Source organism: Thermobia domestica, chromosome 8 (assembly GCF_964235325.1).
Source record: "Thermobia domestica chromosome 8, izTheDome1.hap1.1, whole genome shotgun sequence".
Taxonomy (NCBI): Eukaryota; Metazoa; Arthropoda; class Insecta; order Zygentoma; family Lepismatidae; genus Thermobia; species Thermobia domestica.
Window position 1 is genome coordinate 47,362,713 of NC_137461.1, and position 16,435 is coordinate 47,379,147.

The 16,435-nt window shown below is 35.6% G+C and overlaps 1 protein-coding gene across 4 annotated transcripts in view; it reads right to left on the reverse strand.

Annotated features, from left to right (window-relative positions):
* LOC145692881 (uncharacterized) overlaps positions 1-15,208 on the reverse strand; it is a 33,538-nt gene extending 18,330 nt beyond the window's left edge. For 3 of the 4 annotated variants that reach the window (XR_014132658.1, XR_014132656.1, XR_014132657.1), the window contains exons 1-2: positions 14,627-15,208; positions 13,837-14,038 (exon numbers count right to left, since the gene is read on the reverse strand). Coding sequence is in view for 1 of the 4 variants with exons in the window: in XM_081768422.1 (XP_081624548.1) it covers positions 14,627-14,988 (362 nt within the window). In the remaining 3 variants the exon portion in view is untranslated. The remainder of the gene's footprint in view (positions 1-13,836; positions 14,039-14,626) is intronic. The other variant, XM_081768422.1, reaches the window with a different exon arrangement.
* Between the last annotated feature and the right edge of the window lie 1,227 nt (positions 15,209-16,435).

A 16,435-nucleotide genomic window follows, 5' to 3' on the forward strand; every position in this document is an offset into this window, starting at 1 on the left:
TTTATTGTTTATTGCTTCAAAAGTTAAAGAGGTGTCTTGTGAAGGGCAGTGGAAATATTTTTGGTGTGAAGTAAAATTTAAAAATGGCAATATTCGCGTGTTTTTTCTCCTAGCATATTAATTCCCAAGAAGATAATTATTTGTATTTCTTTACTTTATTTTCCAAGTTATAAGGACCATTCGACTAATTATTTTCTTTTATTATCATTTACTTCTAGGTCTTGAACAATTTGGAGGTTAAAGAAAATGAAATTTGTTGACTGTACATTATGTAAGTAATTAATATCATTTCTTTATTTCCATATTCATTTGCACTAGAAAGTAGCAGAGTACTACTTTATGAATATTCAAAAGGTACCAGTTTTTAAGGTACTCTAGAAATTCTGTAGAGGTGAACTACTATCAATACGCCCCGAACCACTGTAAGTAATAGATGTTGTTTTCTCTGCTGTCTATAATTCAAATTAGGCTCTCTGAGAAAGAATCAGATACTGCATAAATAAATCTCTGTAGTTGTGAATACACATACTTTTAAAATGTAATATTTACATAAAAAATTTAGGGTTGCTTCCAGAGGCCCTAGATTTAGATTTAATTAGGCCCTAAGCTATTGAAGATAATGGGGGCCCTTTATATGCTCAGTTTTTCATTGTCAATGACATTATCTGCACTGTATGCTGTATGTTGCCAGTTAATAGAGAACGTAAGCATCCTATCCGCAGCAATGGATAAACTAATGCTATTTTTGGGTGCAAATTAGCAGGACTGCACAAAATACTGTTCATGTATGTAAGTGTTATAACTTGTCTTTCTTATGCTATAATTTGGGAATGTACTTCCACTTTCTCTGTAATTTTTTGGGCCCTCAAAGAGAGTGGGGTTCAAAGCTATAGCTTTTTAGCTTATACGTAAATCACTGGTTAGACATTGAGGATGACACCGTAGTCAACATTTTTTCTTCAAAATTGATGTATCACCGGTTGCTTCTCAGAATGATTCATTAGCTGTTTCCGGACTTGTGTTAATTAGGATTTGTTTGCTTCTTTTTACGTGTGTATTCATGTACCAAATTTTGTTGGCGAATTTTTGTAACACCATGTATATTGTTCGAAATAGCATGTCTACTTAAATTAGATATTTACTAATCTATTTACTACCCTATTTAAATTAGGGATGTCTACTTAAATTAATACACAGTAAAACTGTAAGAAAACACAGCGTACCTCAAATCAATATTCTGAGTTTACGCCATATCATACATTGGCATCCTTACGAATTTTTCGAGAGACTGCTTATTTTTTTTTTTTTTTTTTTTTTTGCAGTTACCAACATAATTTGTTTATAACATTTAAAAATTTAATATGATATAATATTAGTAACAAGGTGAAGTTTAGAAAATCCACTTACATATAAATTTACTGTTTTAACGGTGTAAAGATATGTGGACTTTCTATACTAAGTGTTTTCTTTACATATTTAGTGGCATAAAATATATTATAAGTAAACATACATTTATGCGTAAACAGAATAAAATAATGACTCCAGAATATGCATTTTAAACAATCATCTGGAGACAAGAGTAACAAGTATACTGTGATAAAAACGAATTTCATATTGTAATCATAATATAATAATAGAATGCAATTTCGTTTGTTTGCACATAAATTCCTGAAAACCTTCTTACTTTTAGGAATCTTCCCGGGAATATTCCCAAAAATATTTTCCCGGGAATTTACTCATCACTAAACGTTTATAGAGAAAAGCTTCACTTTGTACACACACACACACACACATATATATATATATATATATATATATATATATATATATATATATATATATATATATATATATATATATATATATATAAATCCCTCTACCAATTTGGGGACCGCTTGCTATAAAACGTATCTTTTTTGCAACCGGTAGAACGGCTGGAGTACAGAAATTGTTTTTGGACATATCGTCTCTAGACATTGAGGATGAAACCGTAGTCAACATTTTTTCTTCAAAATTGATGTATTTCTACCTGTTCCCAAACTGGCGTTCTTCTGGAGACAATTCACTGAAGTACCTCTTCGGAGTCCAGTATAGATGCTTTTTTGCGTACAGTTTCAGGTAATTTCTGCGCCCATTCAAGCAGAAGTACCAACGTTTGCATGGGTGTCCAATTAGCCTAACAATGAAATGGACTTCCGGCAAAGCTGTGTATAGATGTTTTACGCACCTCTAGTAATGGTAACAGATATGTATGTATTGATCTGATGGAGCGACGAGCTCTTTATTCTGTTCGTTCAGCTTTTTACTATATACAAGGAGTATCAGACCACCCGTCCCAGGCACTTTTCTCGCCTCGTAGAATACGTAGACATTTCAAACAAAAAATGAACTACCAAATCGTATGTGAAGAATCAAATAGTGTTGCTTCCGTATCCAGTGGCGTAGCGTAAATACTTCCACGGGGGATCAACTTCAAAAATTTTAAATGGAATACCTCAACGGGGGATCAACTTCAAAAAATGTACATGGAAAGTGGATCAGTTTCGATTTCTTCGGAAGTACTCGTATTATTGAAAAACAAGCAAGTTTGCAGGAAACACTTTTCGTTAAATTATACGGTTTGGCATCTGTGTGTGTTATTTGTTGTTGAGTTGCTATCAGACCACCCGTCCCACGCATTTTTCTCAGTTCGTACTTCGTAGTGCAGGTAGACACTTCAAACAAAAAAATGAATGACCAAATCGTATGTGAAGAATCAAACTGTGATTCTTTCATATTCAGTGACGTAGCGAGAATACTTCCGCGGGGGATCAACTCCAAAATTTCAAATGGAAAGTGGTACCAATTTCGATTTATTTGGAAGTATTATTGAAAAGGAAACAACTTTTACAGGAACATTTTTCGTTAAACTCTACGGTTTGGCATCTATGTATTATTTGCTGTTGAATTGCAACTAAGAACAACAGTTTTAGTTGGTAATGACTCCAAAAGAACACCAGATAGCACATGTTCTATTAAATAGTTGTTGAAAACTCTTTACAGCATTCAGTATCAAACGTTAGGGCATATCTCGTCTAGTTATCAACAAACGAAAACAATATTACAGGACAGTACTAGTTTCAATTTCGGAATCTGAACCAATTTAAAACAGAAAAACAGAAAAACTCTTTGGTTTTAAACTACGTATGAAACAAATTTGGATGTAAAGTCCAACAACAATCCCCCTTCCCCCCAAAAAATCAAACTTACAAAATCACTGCCACTCTCTTAGTCTTCTTAACTTATGTAAACATTTTAATAAATCACTTTTCGGAACTCATTGCACAAACAATTGTTTAAGAATAGTACAAATAAACAAACTGAAGATGATAAATAAAATAAATAACATGAACTGCAAGTTCTGAATATTCTCACCAAAATATTGTACTCCTCCCTAAATAAAACTCACAAAAAATGTTGAAAGAATCGTCCAGCACGTGTGATGTACATTCGAATGCGCACCGGGACATTGTAGATTGCTCTTAACACTTCGTTTCCTCTTAGTCCATGGCAGACATTATAGATATTGTTCATTATGTCTTCCCTTGTAGTAGAACGCTCTTGCTAAACCAGCTCCTTGACATGTCCCCAAAAGAAAAATCGAGAGAAGTGAGATCCGGAGAACGAGCTGACCAGAAAACGGCCTCCTCTTCTGATCCACCTGTTTGGAAATAAATGAGCAACAGTTTGTCTGCCAACTCTTGCAAAATGGCAGAGTAATCGTCTTGTAATCACATTATTTCACAAGTTGCCAATGAGACCTCTTCCAAGAGCTCACAAAGAACATCTGACAAAACATTAGCGTATCCTACTTCTATTAATGTACCTTCGAAGATATAAGGACCAATTTGGCCTCCCACTATAACACCAGACATTTAGACTCCAGATATGTTGATTGTCAACTTCACGTACCCAGTGAGCATTCTCGCTGGACTAGTAGTGAGCGTTGTGTACGTTGACCTACATTAATCTTGAAGGTCGCCTCAGCCGTACACAGAATGTTCTGGTGAAACATGGGTTCCTGACGCTCACCCATTGACAAAACTCCAGATGGTTATGGAAAACTTGTTCTCGGAGTTTTTGGTGCAGACGAACATTATGAGGATTTAACGCGTTATTGTGCAGAATCCTCCAAATCATTATGTGGCTCATGGCTAATCATTATGTGTAGCTAATCGTCCTGTTGAGATTTGGGGAACCATATGGACTGCATCAAGGAAGTCGGGAGACCGTTTATCCGGAACATGGCGCCTGATCTGCAGACGTTTGTTGTGGTGAGGATGGACGTACCCAATCCTTTCCACACAAAGTGCCGATCAGATACTCGTGGACGTTTGCGGACAGATAGTCAGTGTATGTAAATATCTGAGGGTTCAGTGAATATATTCTGGTGAAGGCAAATCGGTTGAGAGCTACATCCATGTGACATACCTTTTGGTATGCTTGGTATGCCTCTGAAACAAGATGCGCTACATCGTATTCTGATATCTTTACTCCAGCATTCTTGCGCATCCACAGTGCACAAGCATCATTGTATGCGTGTTGAAATGGTTTCATAAAACACTTTTTCTTTCGTTTTTCTCGTTCGGCGCTTTCTTGCCATCAGCGCCCGGGACGACCGCTCTGCGCGTCCCCTTCTAGCTACGGCTCTGAGGGCAACGGATCCGAGATTTAAGGAAACTAGTATAAAACGATTGACAAGTTTGTTACAATTGGATATAAAACATTTTTAAACTTCTGCCAGTAACTTACGGCTTTTATTATGTGAAAGTGGCCCAAAGACGCCCAACCCTGCTTGTAAAAGTATTTGACATCCCACACGATTAATATGTATGATAATAGTTGAAACAACGTATTATAATAATTATTTGTAGATAGTCACATGTATTCTATGTACAAGCTAAAAAACATTGTTATTTTTCTTATAGTCTTGTATATTACTATATAGAATATTCTGTCAGTTTTTTCAGTTATCTTTTAATCATTGTTTATTCCTTAATTCATGTTATTTCTTCTAGCTTCCGAAACCGCGAGAAATCTCTCTATCTGCAAACAGAACAAAGTGCATGCATAAGCCAATGGTGAGCACAGCTGCCAACTGCGAAATGAGAACTTCCGGTGGTCCAACGCGCCTTGATATATATAGAAGTATACGCTCCACAAGCTATACGCTCGCGACTGTCGCGCACCTGCCGATGAAACCCTGAACTGCAGTTATACAAAAAAAAGTTATCTCAGCACCGTTGGGACCACCAACGTCAATTTTCAAAGTTGATTTCTACGCAGTAGTGGTGGTGAGAGGAGACCATCTAACACGGTTTCCCACTGGACGACCATATAGTGTCGCCTGATGGAATGCAAATCGCCAATGTATGGTCGTTCCATCGGTATCAGGATAAATATATATATATATATATATATATATATATATATATATATATATATATATATAATGAGACAATACATTACAAAAGTCAGGGAGCTGAACTGTGAAAAGTCTTCTAATATAGCTTCAACTGGGCTTTTAGCATGTTACTTTCATTGAAATGTGCATCAAAAGGAGAGGAAGAGGATTTAAAATGTACGTCGAAAATAATAATTTCAAGAGAATTTCTTGTTAAAGGAAGAAACTTAGCACCCAAGTTTGTCCTTTAAAATAAACTGATACGTGAAACACTGGTTTGGGGCATACTGTATTTAAGAGGAAGAACAGGAAAAAACTGCATATTATTTCTGAGTATGTAAAGTAGACAAGCAGTTTGACTCATTAGCTCACCAAATGTATGAATCGCTTCAAATTAAATTTTACACTGTAGTTAGGACTACCTCTCAGCCGACTCTTTTCCTTTCATTTTTTTTTTTACGTTGCTGTCACTAAAATGAGGGTCTATTAACAAAAAAAAAAAGTTAAACTTTACCCCAAAAAGATATACCTAACGAGTAGATTATGTTAGAGTGGTGAAATTTCCTATATAAAATCTTTACTGAAAACCAGTGGGAAACTGATCTACGTTTTCAGGGATGAAGTGGGTAATTTGCGTAGTTTTCTCAATATATAAAATTACTAGTATTAATAAATCTTAAGAAAATTACGTTTTCATCTAGATGTCATGGACTGTTATTCAGTTATGAACTCACACATCTTAATATATAGACATGTGTCGATATTGTAACAAGTGCAACGTCTAAAATTGCATGTCCTGTGTCATAGGACTTAAGAAGTCTTTTGAGGAAGACAAATTATTTTCATGAATTTCCTTATAAATAACGAAATTTTCCTCTCGTCGTCTATCCCTTTACTTCTGTGGATCACTATTTTTCTTCATGAGAATATGAAAATGAACCACACCTTCTTCCTGTGTAATTTACACTTAGATATGTTATTTCATTTCTGATTTATTACACTAACAATATTTACGGGACAATTTTTTGTGAATGCTCTTTACTAAGAATATCTACGTAGTTTCAAGGGCTTCATACATGATTCATTTTTAACACACGCTTGAGAGAGTAATACCAAATATGATGAACACGATGTTTATAATCTCGTATAACGCAGAACTTATGGTTATTGGAATAACCACTTACGGTTTCGATATAGTGATGCATGTTGTGATGATATATATACAATTGAGAAGTTAAATTTCTTGCAAATACTATTTGTGTTCTATGGTGATAAATTTTGAAACCAGAAATACAAACTTTAAGTACTTCCTGTTTGAACGCAGGGTTAACATAAAAGACGGAACCCATTGCTGCCAAATTAAATCAACTAAAACACGCTTTTCAGTATCCTTAACCGTTTTTAGTCTACAGAAAATTAAGTGTTGTAACTTTTGCAGTGTCGTCGATAGTCATGCTATCCTGTATTGAGACGCTCAATGCTTTGTAGAAAGAGCTTCTCGCTATTTCTTACCATCTTCGTTCAATGTCGATAAATGTTGAAACCGGAAACGGATAATCTTTCCCATTTACGCTTTGAATGAAGCAAGAACGGGAAAGATGGAACTTTTTTTTTTTTTTTTGGCATGCTGACTTTATTGCAGAAAAACCACATCTCGATATATGTTAACATTTTAGTTCGCTGTACTCATTGTACTCAGTGCAAAAAGACGAAATTCGAGCTAGATTGTGTTACAGACAGCCAAGTAGTTTGAAAAAATTATTGTTATACACAGTAAATCCCTTTAAGTCCATATCCGAATGGAGAAATAATCCACACTATCGAGAAAGGAAACAAAAGTGCAGATACATGACCACACCTAGCCTCCACTAACCCATGGTCAATAACTTAAGGTAATGTACAAAAATGCACGACAGTTGTTAATAATAAATATCACAAATTGAAATGTAGTTTGAGAGAAAAATTTACCCCTACTAGACGAGATTTGAACCTAGATTGCTTCATTCAACATGCCGACACCTTACTCACTGCTTGCAGATTGCGTTTTCTGAGCTTTATTTATACTGGACCTGTTACGTAATTAACACTACAAAATGCGATTTTCGTGTGCATTACTACTGCGACCACTAATTCATTCTTTCAATCCTCGATTAATCCGAGATGTATGTATATATTGTGGAGTGGTTTGATCCCGACCACTAGTAGTTGAGAAAGACAAGTCACATCTCAAACTCACACCTCTTTGTGTAACTCTTATTTGGAAGTACGAAGAGAATGTAGTTGACAACAATTCCCCCACTTTTAGTGTCCTGGGTCGATTCGAAAACGAACATACTATTCTATTGGTAGCGGACTAATTCCCGAAACAGAAAGTTATTTGGTACCGAAGGTTATAGATTATGCTTTTCTTTCTAAAATAGACTAAAAACTGTCGGCAAATTCCTCCTGTGATACTGGAAAAGAACATTTACTACTACTAGTATCTACTCATTATTTTCACCTTCACTTAACGAGTTCCAGAGGGTATATGTATTATCTGTACTGAACAAATTTGAGCGACTAATTTCCACTATTAACAATTTTACTACAATAGAATTAAAAGTCAAGAATACATAAGTTTACAATGGCTACATAAAATTACGCTTGAATATTTAATTACCTCGATCCTAGTTTACAATAATTGAAGTGAATTTTATCCTCCCGATTAAGTGAAGCACTTTGCTACAAATCTTAAACTGAACGTTTCATTTGATTGAACGTAACCAATATTTTAAACCTGATTACTGTCTTTCTACCTTTTAAAATAACTAAGTAAAACTGTAGAACTGAAAATGAAAATTTAAAAAAAAAAACTAATAAATTCCGAAACAGTTTTATATTTAGGGGGTGACAGCTAGAACTATCATCCGTTTCCCGGTAAAGCATGTGTGTTCTATCTTGGGTATTGCTACAACAGGGTGGCCCAGTCGTGTGCAAAGCAATCACCGACAAGCCGTGTAACGTACAGCTAAGTGCATCGACTATCCTTCGGCAAAAACCTAGTCCGTCGAGACTCTCAACGAATAGAGATGTCTAACTAAAATACAACCTGATCCTACATTGCGATGCAAAATTGCCACTTGGTTGGATTCCAGCACTACATCTCACAAACAGCTAACTAGCAAGTGAAAGAACCGTACAGCAGAAATTTGGAGCTGCCGGTTTTATTTTGACGTTTTCTTAAATGTTATTTTCCTATTTATATCAAGGGGTCCGTAGCTGTCGTCACTTGTTGTCATTTAAAGTCCTCGAACGGGAAGAGAACGTCCGTCGGGACGCCCACGATTTAAGTGATGAGATCAAGGTTTTCTGATGTAACCCAGAAAACTCTTCCGTAGCAAGAAATTCATATTTGCAGTTTTTTTTCTAAAATATGGACTTCTGTTAAGAAGAACATCTGTAGATTTTTTTACTATATTACCGAGAGATTGTTCTCCCTAACTAGATTGTTCTTTCCTTCCTTCTGAGTTAGGAAAATGAGCAGCATATGGTAACGTTATTCTTCGTTACATTCCCCAGTTCCAAATATACAATAGTATTTATAAAGTTCGTAAGATTAAAATAAGTCACACATAACGATTATACACTTTAGAATATATATATATTGTGCAATAAATAGCAAATACGACACCTTAATATAATGAACATCAATATATAGAAGATGGTCTTACGTTATCCTATATCTTACTTACTCTATCAACTACTATATATATATATATATATATATATATATATATATATATATATATATATGTGTGTGTGTGTGTGTGTGTGTGTGTGAGTGTGTAGTTAACAATGATTAATATTGGTGGCAGTAATTAAAAACTTACTACAACATTTACTGCTGTGCCCTATGCTAAAAGGAATATACAGACATATGCCTGATCTCCAGACGAATCCCACCACCATCTTCTTTTCTTTTCCTGAAGTCCAGAGTCGAATACCCATCTAACCTCGTGTCCCAATGACGCGATCATGTATAATTATCACATAACTACTATGCACAATTGCACAATGTTGCTAATGTTCTGATTTCTATAGGCTTTTCAGATCGATCATTTGAAGATGCTTCTTACCACAAAAGGGGCATTACGTAACTGACCAGCATATATACATATTTCGAACACAGTGAATGCAATTTTGTACTTATAACAAATAATGCAAATTATATCTACTACAATCAATTACTTGTAATAACTGGGCTTTCTTTTCACTTCATCTCTCCCGAATTGTTCTTCGTCTCACGTCAAGGTCGAAAAATATGCATTTCAGCATTGCTCGCTACTGAGATTAAAGGAAATTGCACATATACATATTGGTAATTTTGCTCTAGTGTAAGATTGCCCTAGGTATCAGTCATAAAAATACTACCAATCGTTCTATTTGTAACATGCTCTGTACTTGGACCTATTAATGGCGGACGTTGTGCTTCTAATCATGCGAGGGTACAATTTGAACTCACGTCGTTTTGTAAAGCATGTGAAATGAGTTAATATTTCCTGCCTGTTTTAATATTTGAGATCTTTTCAAATTGTGCGTATTATTGGCGTCACTGTCAAATTCAAAGCGGAAGAGTGTTACTGAGATTGTATCATTTTTATTGTATGAATAGAATAAGCTATATTCTTTATTGCCTTCGATTACTCGATAGAGTATCATTATCAATATACGTTTTGCAGTCATAAATCTTGTAAGCTTTGTTCAAAATGTGATTTGTAATGAAGAATTGTTATTGTACTTGCTTAGCTAAACATGATCATTATAATACTACACTAACTTGTATTTTATTATGTACCAGCTGAAACAGCAGCAGGCTTATACAAAATATTTCAAAATAACAAACTGATGATAGCAAATAAAGAAAAGCAACGTCTTGCGTTCTTATTGTCTATTCTGGTACAGCTGTCATTACCTAATAATAATAATAATTACAACTGTGCAAAATAAATACCAAAGAGCAAACCCTAGGCAAGCTGAGAAGTGTTCTTGATTTCCCTTGGGCTTAGTCTTAGTCTCTCACCAATCAGCTTAGTAACCCTGGATACTGTGGATGCGCCCCTTTTCGTTTATTTTCATATCTTTTCTCTTCCCAAACCCCTAGAGATCTCTCACCTCCATAATTCCCTTCCCCAAATTGTAAGTCACCTGAGAATGTCAACTTGCATTCACATATCAGTTTACGAACATTTTCATCATTTTAACGTAATCTATCTGTTTACTTCGTTGAAAAGGATTAGGTGGTAGAGCAGCAATATGCTGACCTCGCCCACTTGAATATAGCCTTTTTCAATTCAATCTATTTATCTTTCTATCTATCTATGCATCTATATATATATATCCAATTTTAATCTTTCCACGGAAATATCTCAAAAAATGGTTGAACATTCATAAACCAAAGAAACACTTTACTAAGAACTGCCATGGGGTACACCGAATGGTGTTGTCGCGTTGCCTTCCAGTGCCACCCTTCATGGAGGATCAGGGCCCAACATTAAAATTTTAAAGAGACATGCGGCGAGAGATACATTGTTCGATAGATCTGTAAAAACTAAAAACCGTTGTGGCAAAAGATTTTTCATATCGGTCACCTTATTCAAGATGGCCGCCAAGACATAGTGCCTGCATCAGATAAAACGTCCAGTACCACTAATATGAAAACGTCTGAAGATAAATGAATACTTGGAAAAAGAAACACGAAAATGGCATGAGGCACGTCCAATGTTCTCGCGGTGCCCCGAGGACCGCCTTTCATCGGGGCTCAGGGCCCAACTCAGAAAGTTTAAGCATGGGTGAAGTAGTACCTCCTTCAATAGATCTTCAAACACTAAAAGCGTTGTGGCAAAAGATTTTTTATATGGGTCACCATTTTCAAAATGGCCGCCAAGACATGGTGCCTGTATCAGATAAAACGTCCAGTACCACTAATTTGAAAACAACTGGAGATAAATGAACAGAATAAAACTCGTATAGGAAGTCACAGAGGGTATTTACAAAAAGATTATTAAAGTATAATTGACATAATGCAAAAGGGGAACTGTAATTCTTAGGAAATTATATTTCCGATCTCCCTCCGTGAGTGAAACGGCAATGAATGGTAAAATCTTAAATGAGAACACGACTTTTACTTGCAATAGGTATGGTTCGTCTGAAATACTTGTCTGTAGAAGTGACTTGTACTGTAATGAATAAAAATAAGGAAAAATTTAAGTTTAACAATCATTTGTATTGCAAAGTGTGATTGGATAGCTGAAATGAGAAGCAGAGGTTTTAATAACACATTTTTGGAATTTGCAAGCATTTTGTCCTTCCCTGATAATTTAACGCAATGCGTGCAAGATGTTTTGGAGGCATCCGCATCAGTGTGTGCACTTTCGTTACTGAGGATCACAACTGAGATTATCGCCGAAAGTTATTCGGAAAGTAACTGTGGACAGCATTCCAGTGAAGCTCATACCACACGCAAGAAGGAGTAGAAGAAAGAGAATTGAACGAATATCGTGCAGACGACTGTTGAACAAAACCAACGTTTGTACACATTGTTCTAAAACTGCATTGTTCGACAAGTTTATTTCGCATTTTAGTTGATTCATTTTTGCATCAAATCATTGCCTGCAATCAAAATGAAAGGTACCATTTAACATGAATGTAACATACTTTATCCGATTAGAGAGACATTTATTTCTTGTAAAAAGATATATCTGATAACTTTGACTCGTAGATACAATTTACAAAAACTAAAGTTCTCATTCGCAATTTCATCGTTTCTTCCCGCTTCACCTATTTAAGCGATAATTTTCTAGGAATTAGATCTCCTTCTTTGCATTATGGCACTTTCACTCTAATCATCTTTTCCTCTGTTACAACATTCTCGAGCGGAGGAATTAAAAATATCCTCTGTGCTTCCTATTGGAATTTTTGTTCTGTTCATTTATCTTTAATCGTTTTCACTCTGTGGGAGCTAGATGTTTTATCTGGTACAGGTACCACGTCTGCGTGATCATTTGGAAACGGTGCCACATATGAAAAATCTTTTGCAAAAGCGCTTTCTAGTTTTTAAAGATATATCGAACGAGGTATCACTCACCCCCATGTTTCCATTTAAAATTTTGAAATTGAGCCCTGAGCCTCCATGAAGGGTGACCATGGAAGCCACTACGACAATACCAAACGATGTGCCCCATGACATTTCATATTTAAGTTTTTGTTAGCTTCATTTATGTTTAACCATTTTCATATTAGTGGTACTGGACGTTTCATTTTATACAGGCAACACTTCTAGCCGTCGTTTTGAATACAGTGACCGATATGAAAAATCTCTTGCCACAACGTTTCTGGTTTTCAAAGATCTATCAAACGAGGTACTACTCGCCCCATCTTTCCATTTAAAATTTTGAAGTTAGGCCCTGGGCCCCAATCAAGAACGGTCCTGGGTGCCAACGTCATATCACTATTCAATTTGCCCCTTGGAATTTCCTATTTGAGTTTATGTTTGGTTCATTCATGTTCAATACTTTTCGAGATATTTCCGTGGAAAGATTGAAATGGACCATTATATATATAAGGGAAAGGTGAAGGGGAACGGCTCTCCTCACTTCTAGAAAATATCTGTGGCGTCCCCCCACTTTCTAAGAAAAATTACAATGGGTAAAGATAGGCACGGGAAACTATGTGACGTCATGCATCCCCCTACCTTTTCAGTTGCACTTTTACAGCTGTTAATTTTATATATAAATACAGTATACAGAGAGAGAGAGAGAGAGAGTGAGAAAGAACAAGAGAAGAGAGAGAGCCTAAAGTTTGGACAACCTCTTTTTCATTGGCGCTTCCTTGCCTCGTCTTACGGAGAACAAATTATTATATATAGCCTACCACTTCTTTCAAAGTATGATGTCTTCGATGAAACTACTTTGAAGTATCAAAATTATACGGTATGAATTTGTGTACAAGAACAACCAACAAGAAAACATTCACTGGTTCAGATTTACTGTAAAATTTACAGAACAAATTCGTATTAAAATTGTAATACAGTACGGTACTCTGTATGTTATGGAAGGATTAAGAGGCAAAGTGGGTAATAACCATTCTAGGGGAAATTAAGTATCAGAAGTCACTGTGGTAACTCATGACGCGCAACTATAAAAATGTCCCGGAGTTAAAGACCTACAAAATTAAGAAATTTACGTTACTTATGTGTAATGTTACTTTGGAACATAAATATGTAAGCAACAAAAACATATCAGGATGTTACCAATAACAGCTTTAATGGCGTACAAATACGTAACTCAACACGTAACATACGTAATTCTATACCCTATACAGTGTATTGCGCTATCTTCGTGTATATGTATACTCACCTTCGGCGAAGTGCCTGCTCCCAACTGAGCCATCCGGTCGGACACATGCTTCGCTCCTGCCCTAACTAAACCAGATAGTATTTGCTCTTTTTACTGGCCACCTAGCACAAATTACGTAGTGTCGTTTGCAGAACAGTTCTTATCGCGTATGTACACTGAAGTACCCCTCCCGCCCTAAAGTGAACCTAGTCAAGCAGACTTCCTGTAAAAGAAGTAAATACTCAATGAATGTATGAATGGATCCTTACAATTAATGTGCACTTATTGTTGGTTAGAATTCTCTCTATTTTGTATTTTGCTAATGTGTTTGGAAACCCTCCCGAAAACATGGCTAGGCGCATTCCAGCTAAATCAACGGTAAAATTACAAACGTTTATCTTTTTCTCTCCAGTAACTATAGCATCTTTCACATTTGACTTTTGGAAAAGTTCCGATCCCCTTCAGTCACGCTACCTGTTCATTTACGAACGACTCTATATATGGAACTCTATCTGATAGTACCCATATTCTAAATACATACAAAAGTTGGTGAGAAATGAATAATAAATAATAAAGTAAACATTACTTTATCGACATTATGTATGCGTGGTATCGATGACTTGTGTTTTTGTTTACAGCTAGTCTATGTGCGCGTAGCACTTCCAACTGTACATAATACATCTAGGTTCGAGGTATCTCCCATACGTAACTATTTCTCCCGAAGTATTGGTTTAACCTACAAAAATTTCCGAACCCATGTAACTGTCTTATCAATCTGAACCAATTACTATATTTAAAAAATTAACATTACCTTTCTTGCCCAACTGAATTTAAATTTTTTGAGGTAAATTCTTTGTAGTCATTAAAATACGACGTGCAAGTCTCTTGAACCACCATATCCCTTAGCGTTTCTGTATTACTTTCAAATGCAGGATCTTCTACTGCAAATTCTGATTTCAATGTATCAACATTTAGTTTCACATCCGAAGAATACATAACCACACCTTTCTCCTTTGTTTCCTCTCCTTCCATTGTAGATAATATTAATTCTTTGTTGTCATTCATCAGTTCGTATGTCCACCCTTTCCCTTCGAGTGGATCTTCTTCAGGAAAGCCATAGTCAATTTCTTCTTTGAACATCAATTGTAACTTAACAGATGCCTCATCAGCCATTATGACTTCACATTTAATACGAATTTGCACCTGTTCTTGATGCTTCCATTTTATTTTATGCTGTCAGTGTTAATGAAACGATTTAGAAGAACGCACGCAAACACAACTTTATATTTGCAATTAAATATATGATCATATTTTAATAAAATACAGAATATTGCTGTTTGAAAACACGTTTGAACATCGTTGGTCACTTCTACGAGCCTGAATATCTGTCCCAATCGGGGTTGGAAATACACTAGGACAGTTTATGCTAATTATCATTTATCAACAATTTTGCAATGGACATAGACGAACATTCTAGATCGATCGATTAATAAATAGACAGATAGATAGATAAAATTTACAAATTTTATCCGGCTACAGATTTTTTATTTATTTACTAATATTCTGCATTTAATGAATCTCTTCACTCCGAAATACTATATACTGATATCTCATGAAGAAACCTTTAATTCGAAATTATCTTCAGACATTGTATGCAAAATTTGTACATTGTAAATTATATAATTCCATACTCGTATACTTATAGAGCCTTATGCAAAGTCGTTTCGAAGGTGATTAGTCACATACTAAATGCCTGACTGCAGCAGGAATCATATGTTAGACGAACTCCTTAATATACAGAGCCATAGATAGAGGAGGGCCGCCGGGCGCTTGGCCCGTGCGGTAATAGCAAGGGGGCGCCGAACGAGCAAGAAGAAAGGAAAAGTGTTGAAAATGAATAAACGACGCGGCGCCCCTAAAAGTTCTGGCACCCAATTAAATCAATATTGTCGGTTAGCAAAGAAATTGATTTGTTAAAAAAAAATTTCGTGCTCCCTCCGCTCGCAACTCAAACATTTCAATAACAGTCACAAGTTTTTTCACTTTTAGAGAAAGTTATTATATATGATTTATTAATGACGATGTGATATCAAGGTGCCGAGTAATGTCTTATAGATTACGCAGGAGCATTTTCAAAATCAAACGGTTAAGTCTGAAATGTGTTTTGATGGTGATGAATTCGCTTAGTTAATCACGCCTTTCTACCCAATCGGGTTAATCACGATGTTGAGAATGAAGGTATGAAAAGTACAGGAATTAAGAAAACATGCAAGCTGCTGCTTGCGCGGGAATATTAGAAATGAAAGTAGACAATAATAATAATATTTTCGAACTTGAAGAAGTTGTAACATAGGGGCTTAAGAGGTCAGAACTTAACCAACGATTTTGTCTTTTCCAAAGACTGGTCACTACCAGTGATATTTAACAATTCAATTGACATACGAATTACTTCCAATCTGAATGTTTTTATTAGAAGCATTTCTCCATGGATATTTTCTCTGCATATGTATCTAGTTGTGTGATATTTTTACCTATCGACATACATACAAGATATACACACATTATATATCCGTAGCCTATGTATTCCGTAACATTTCACAAAAATATTTTTACCGTAAAA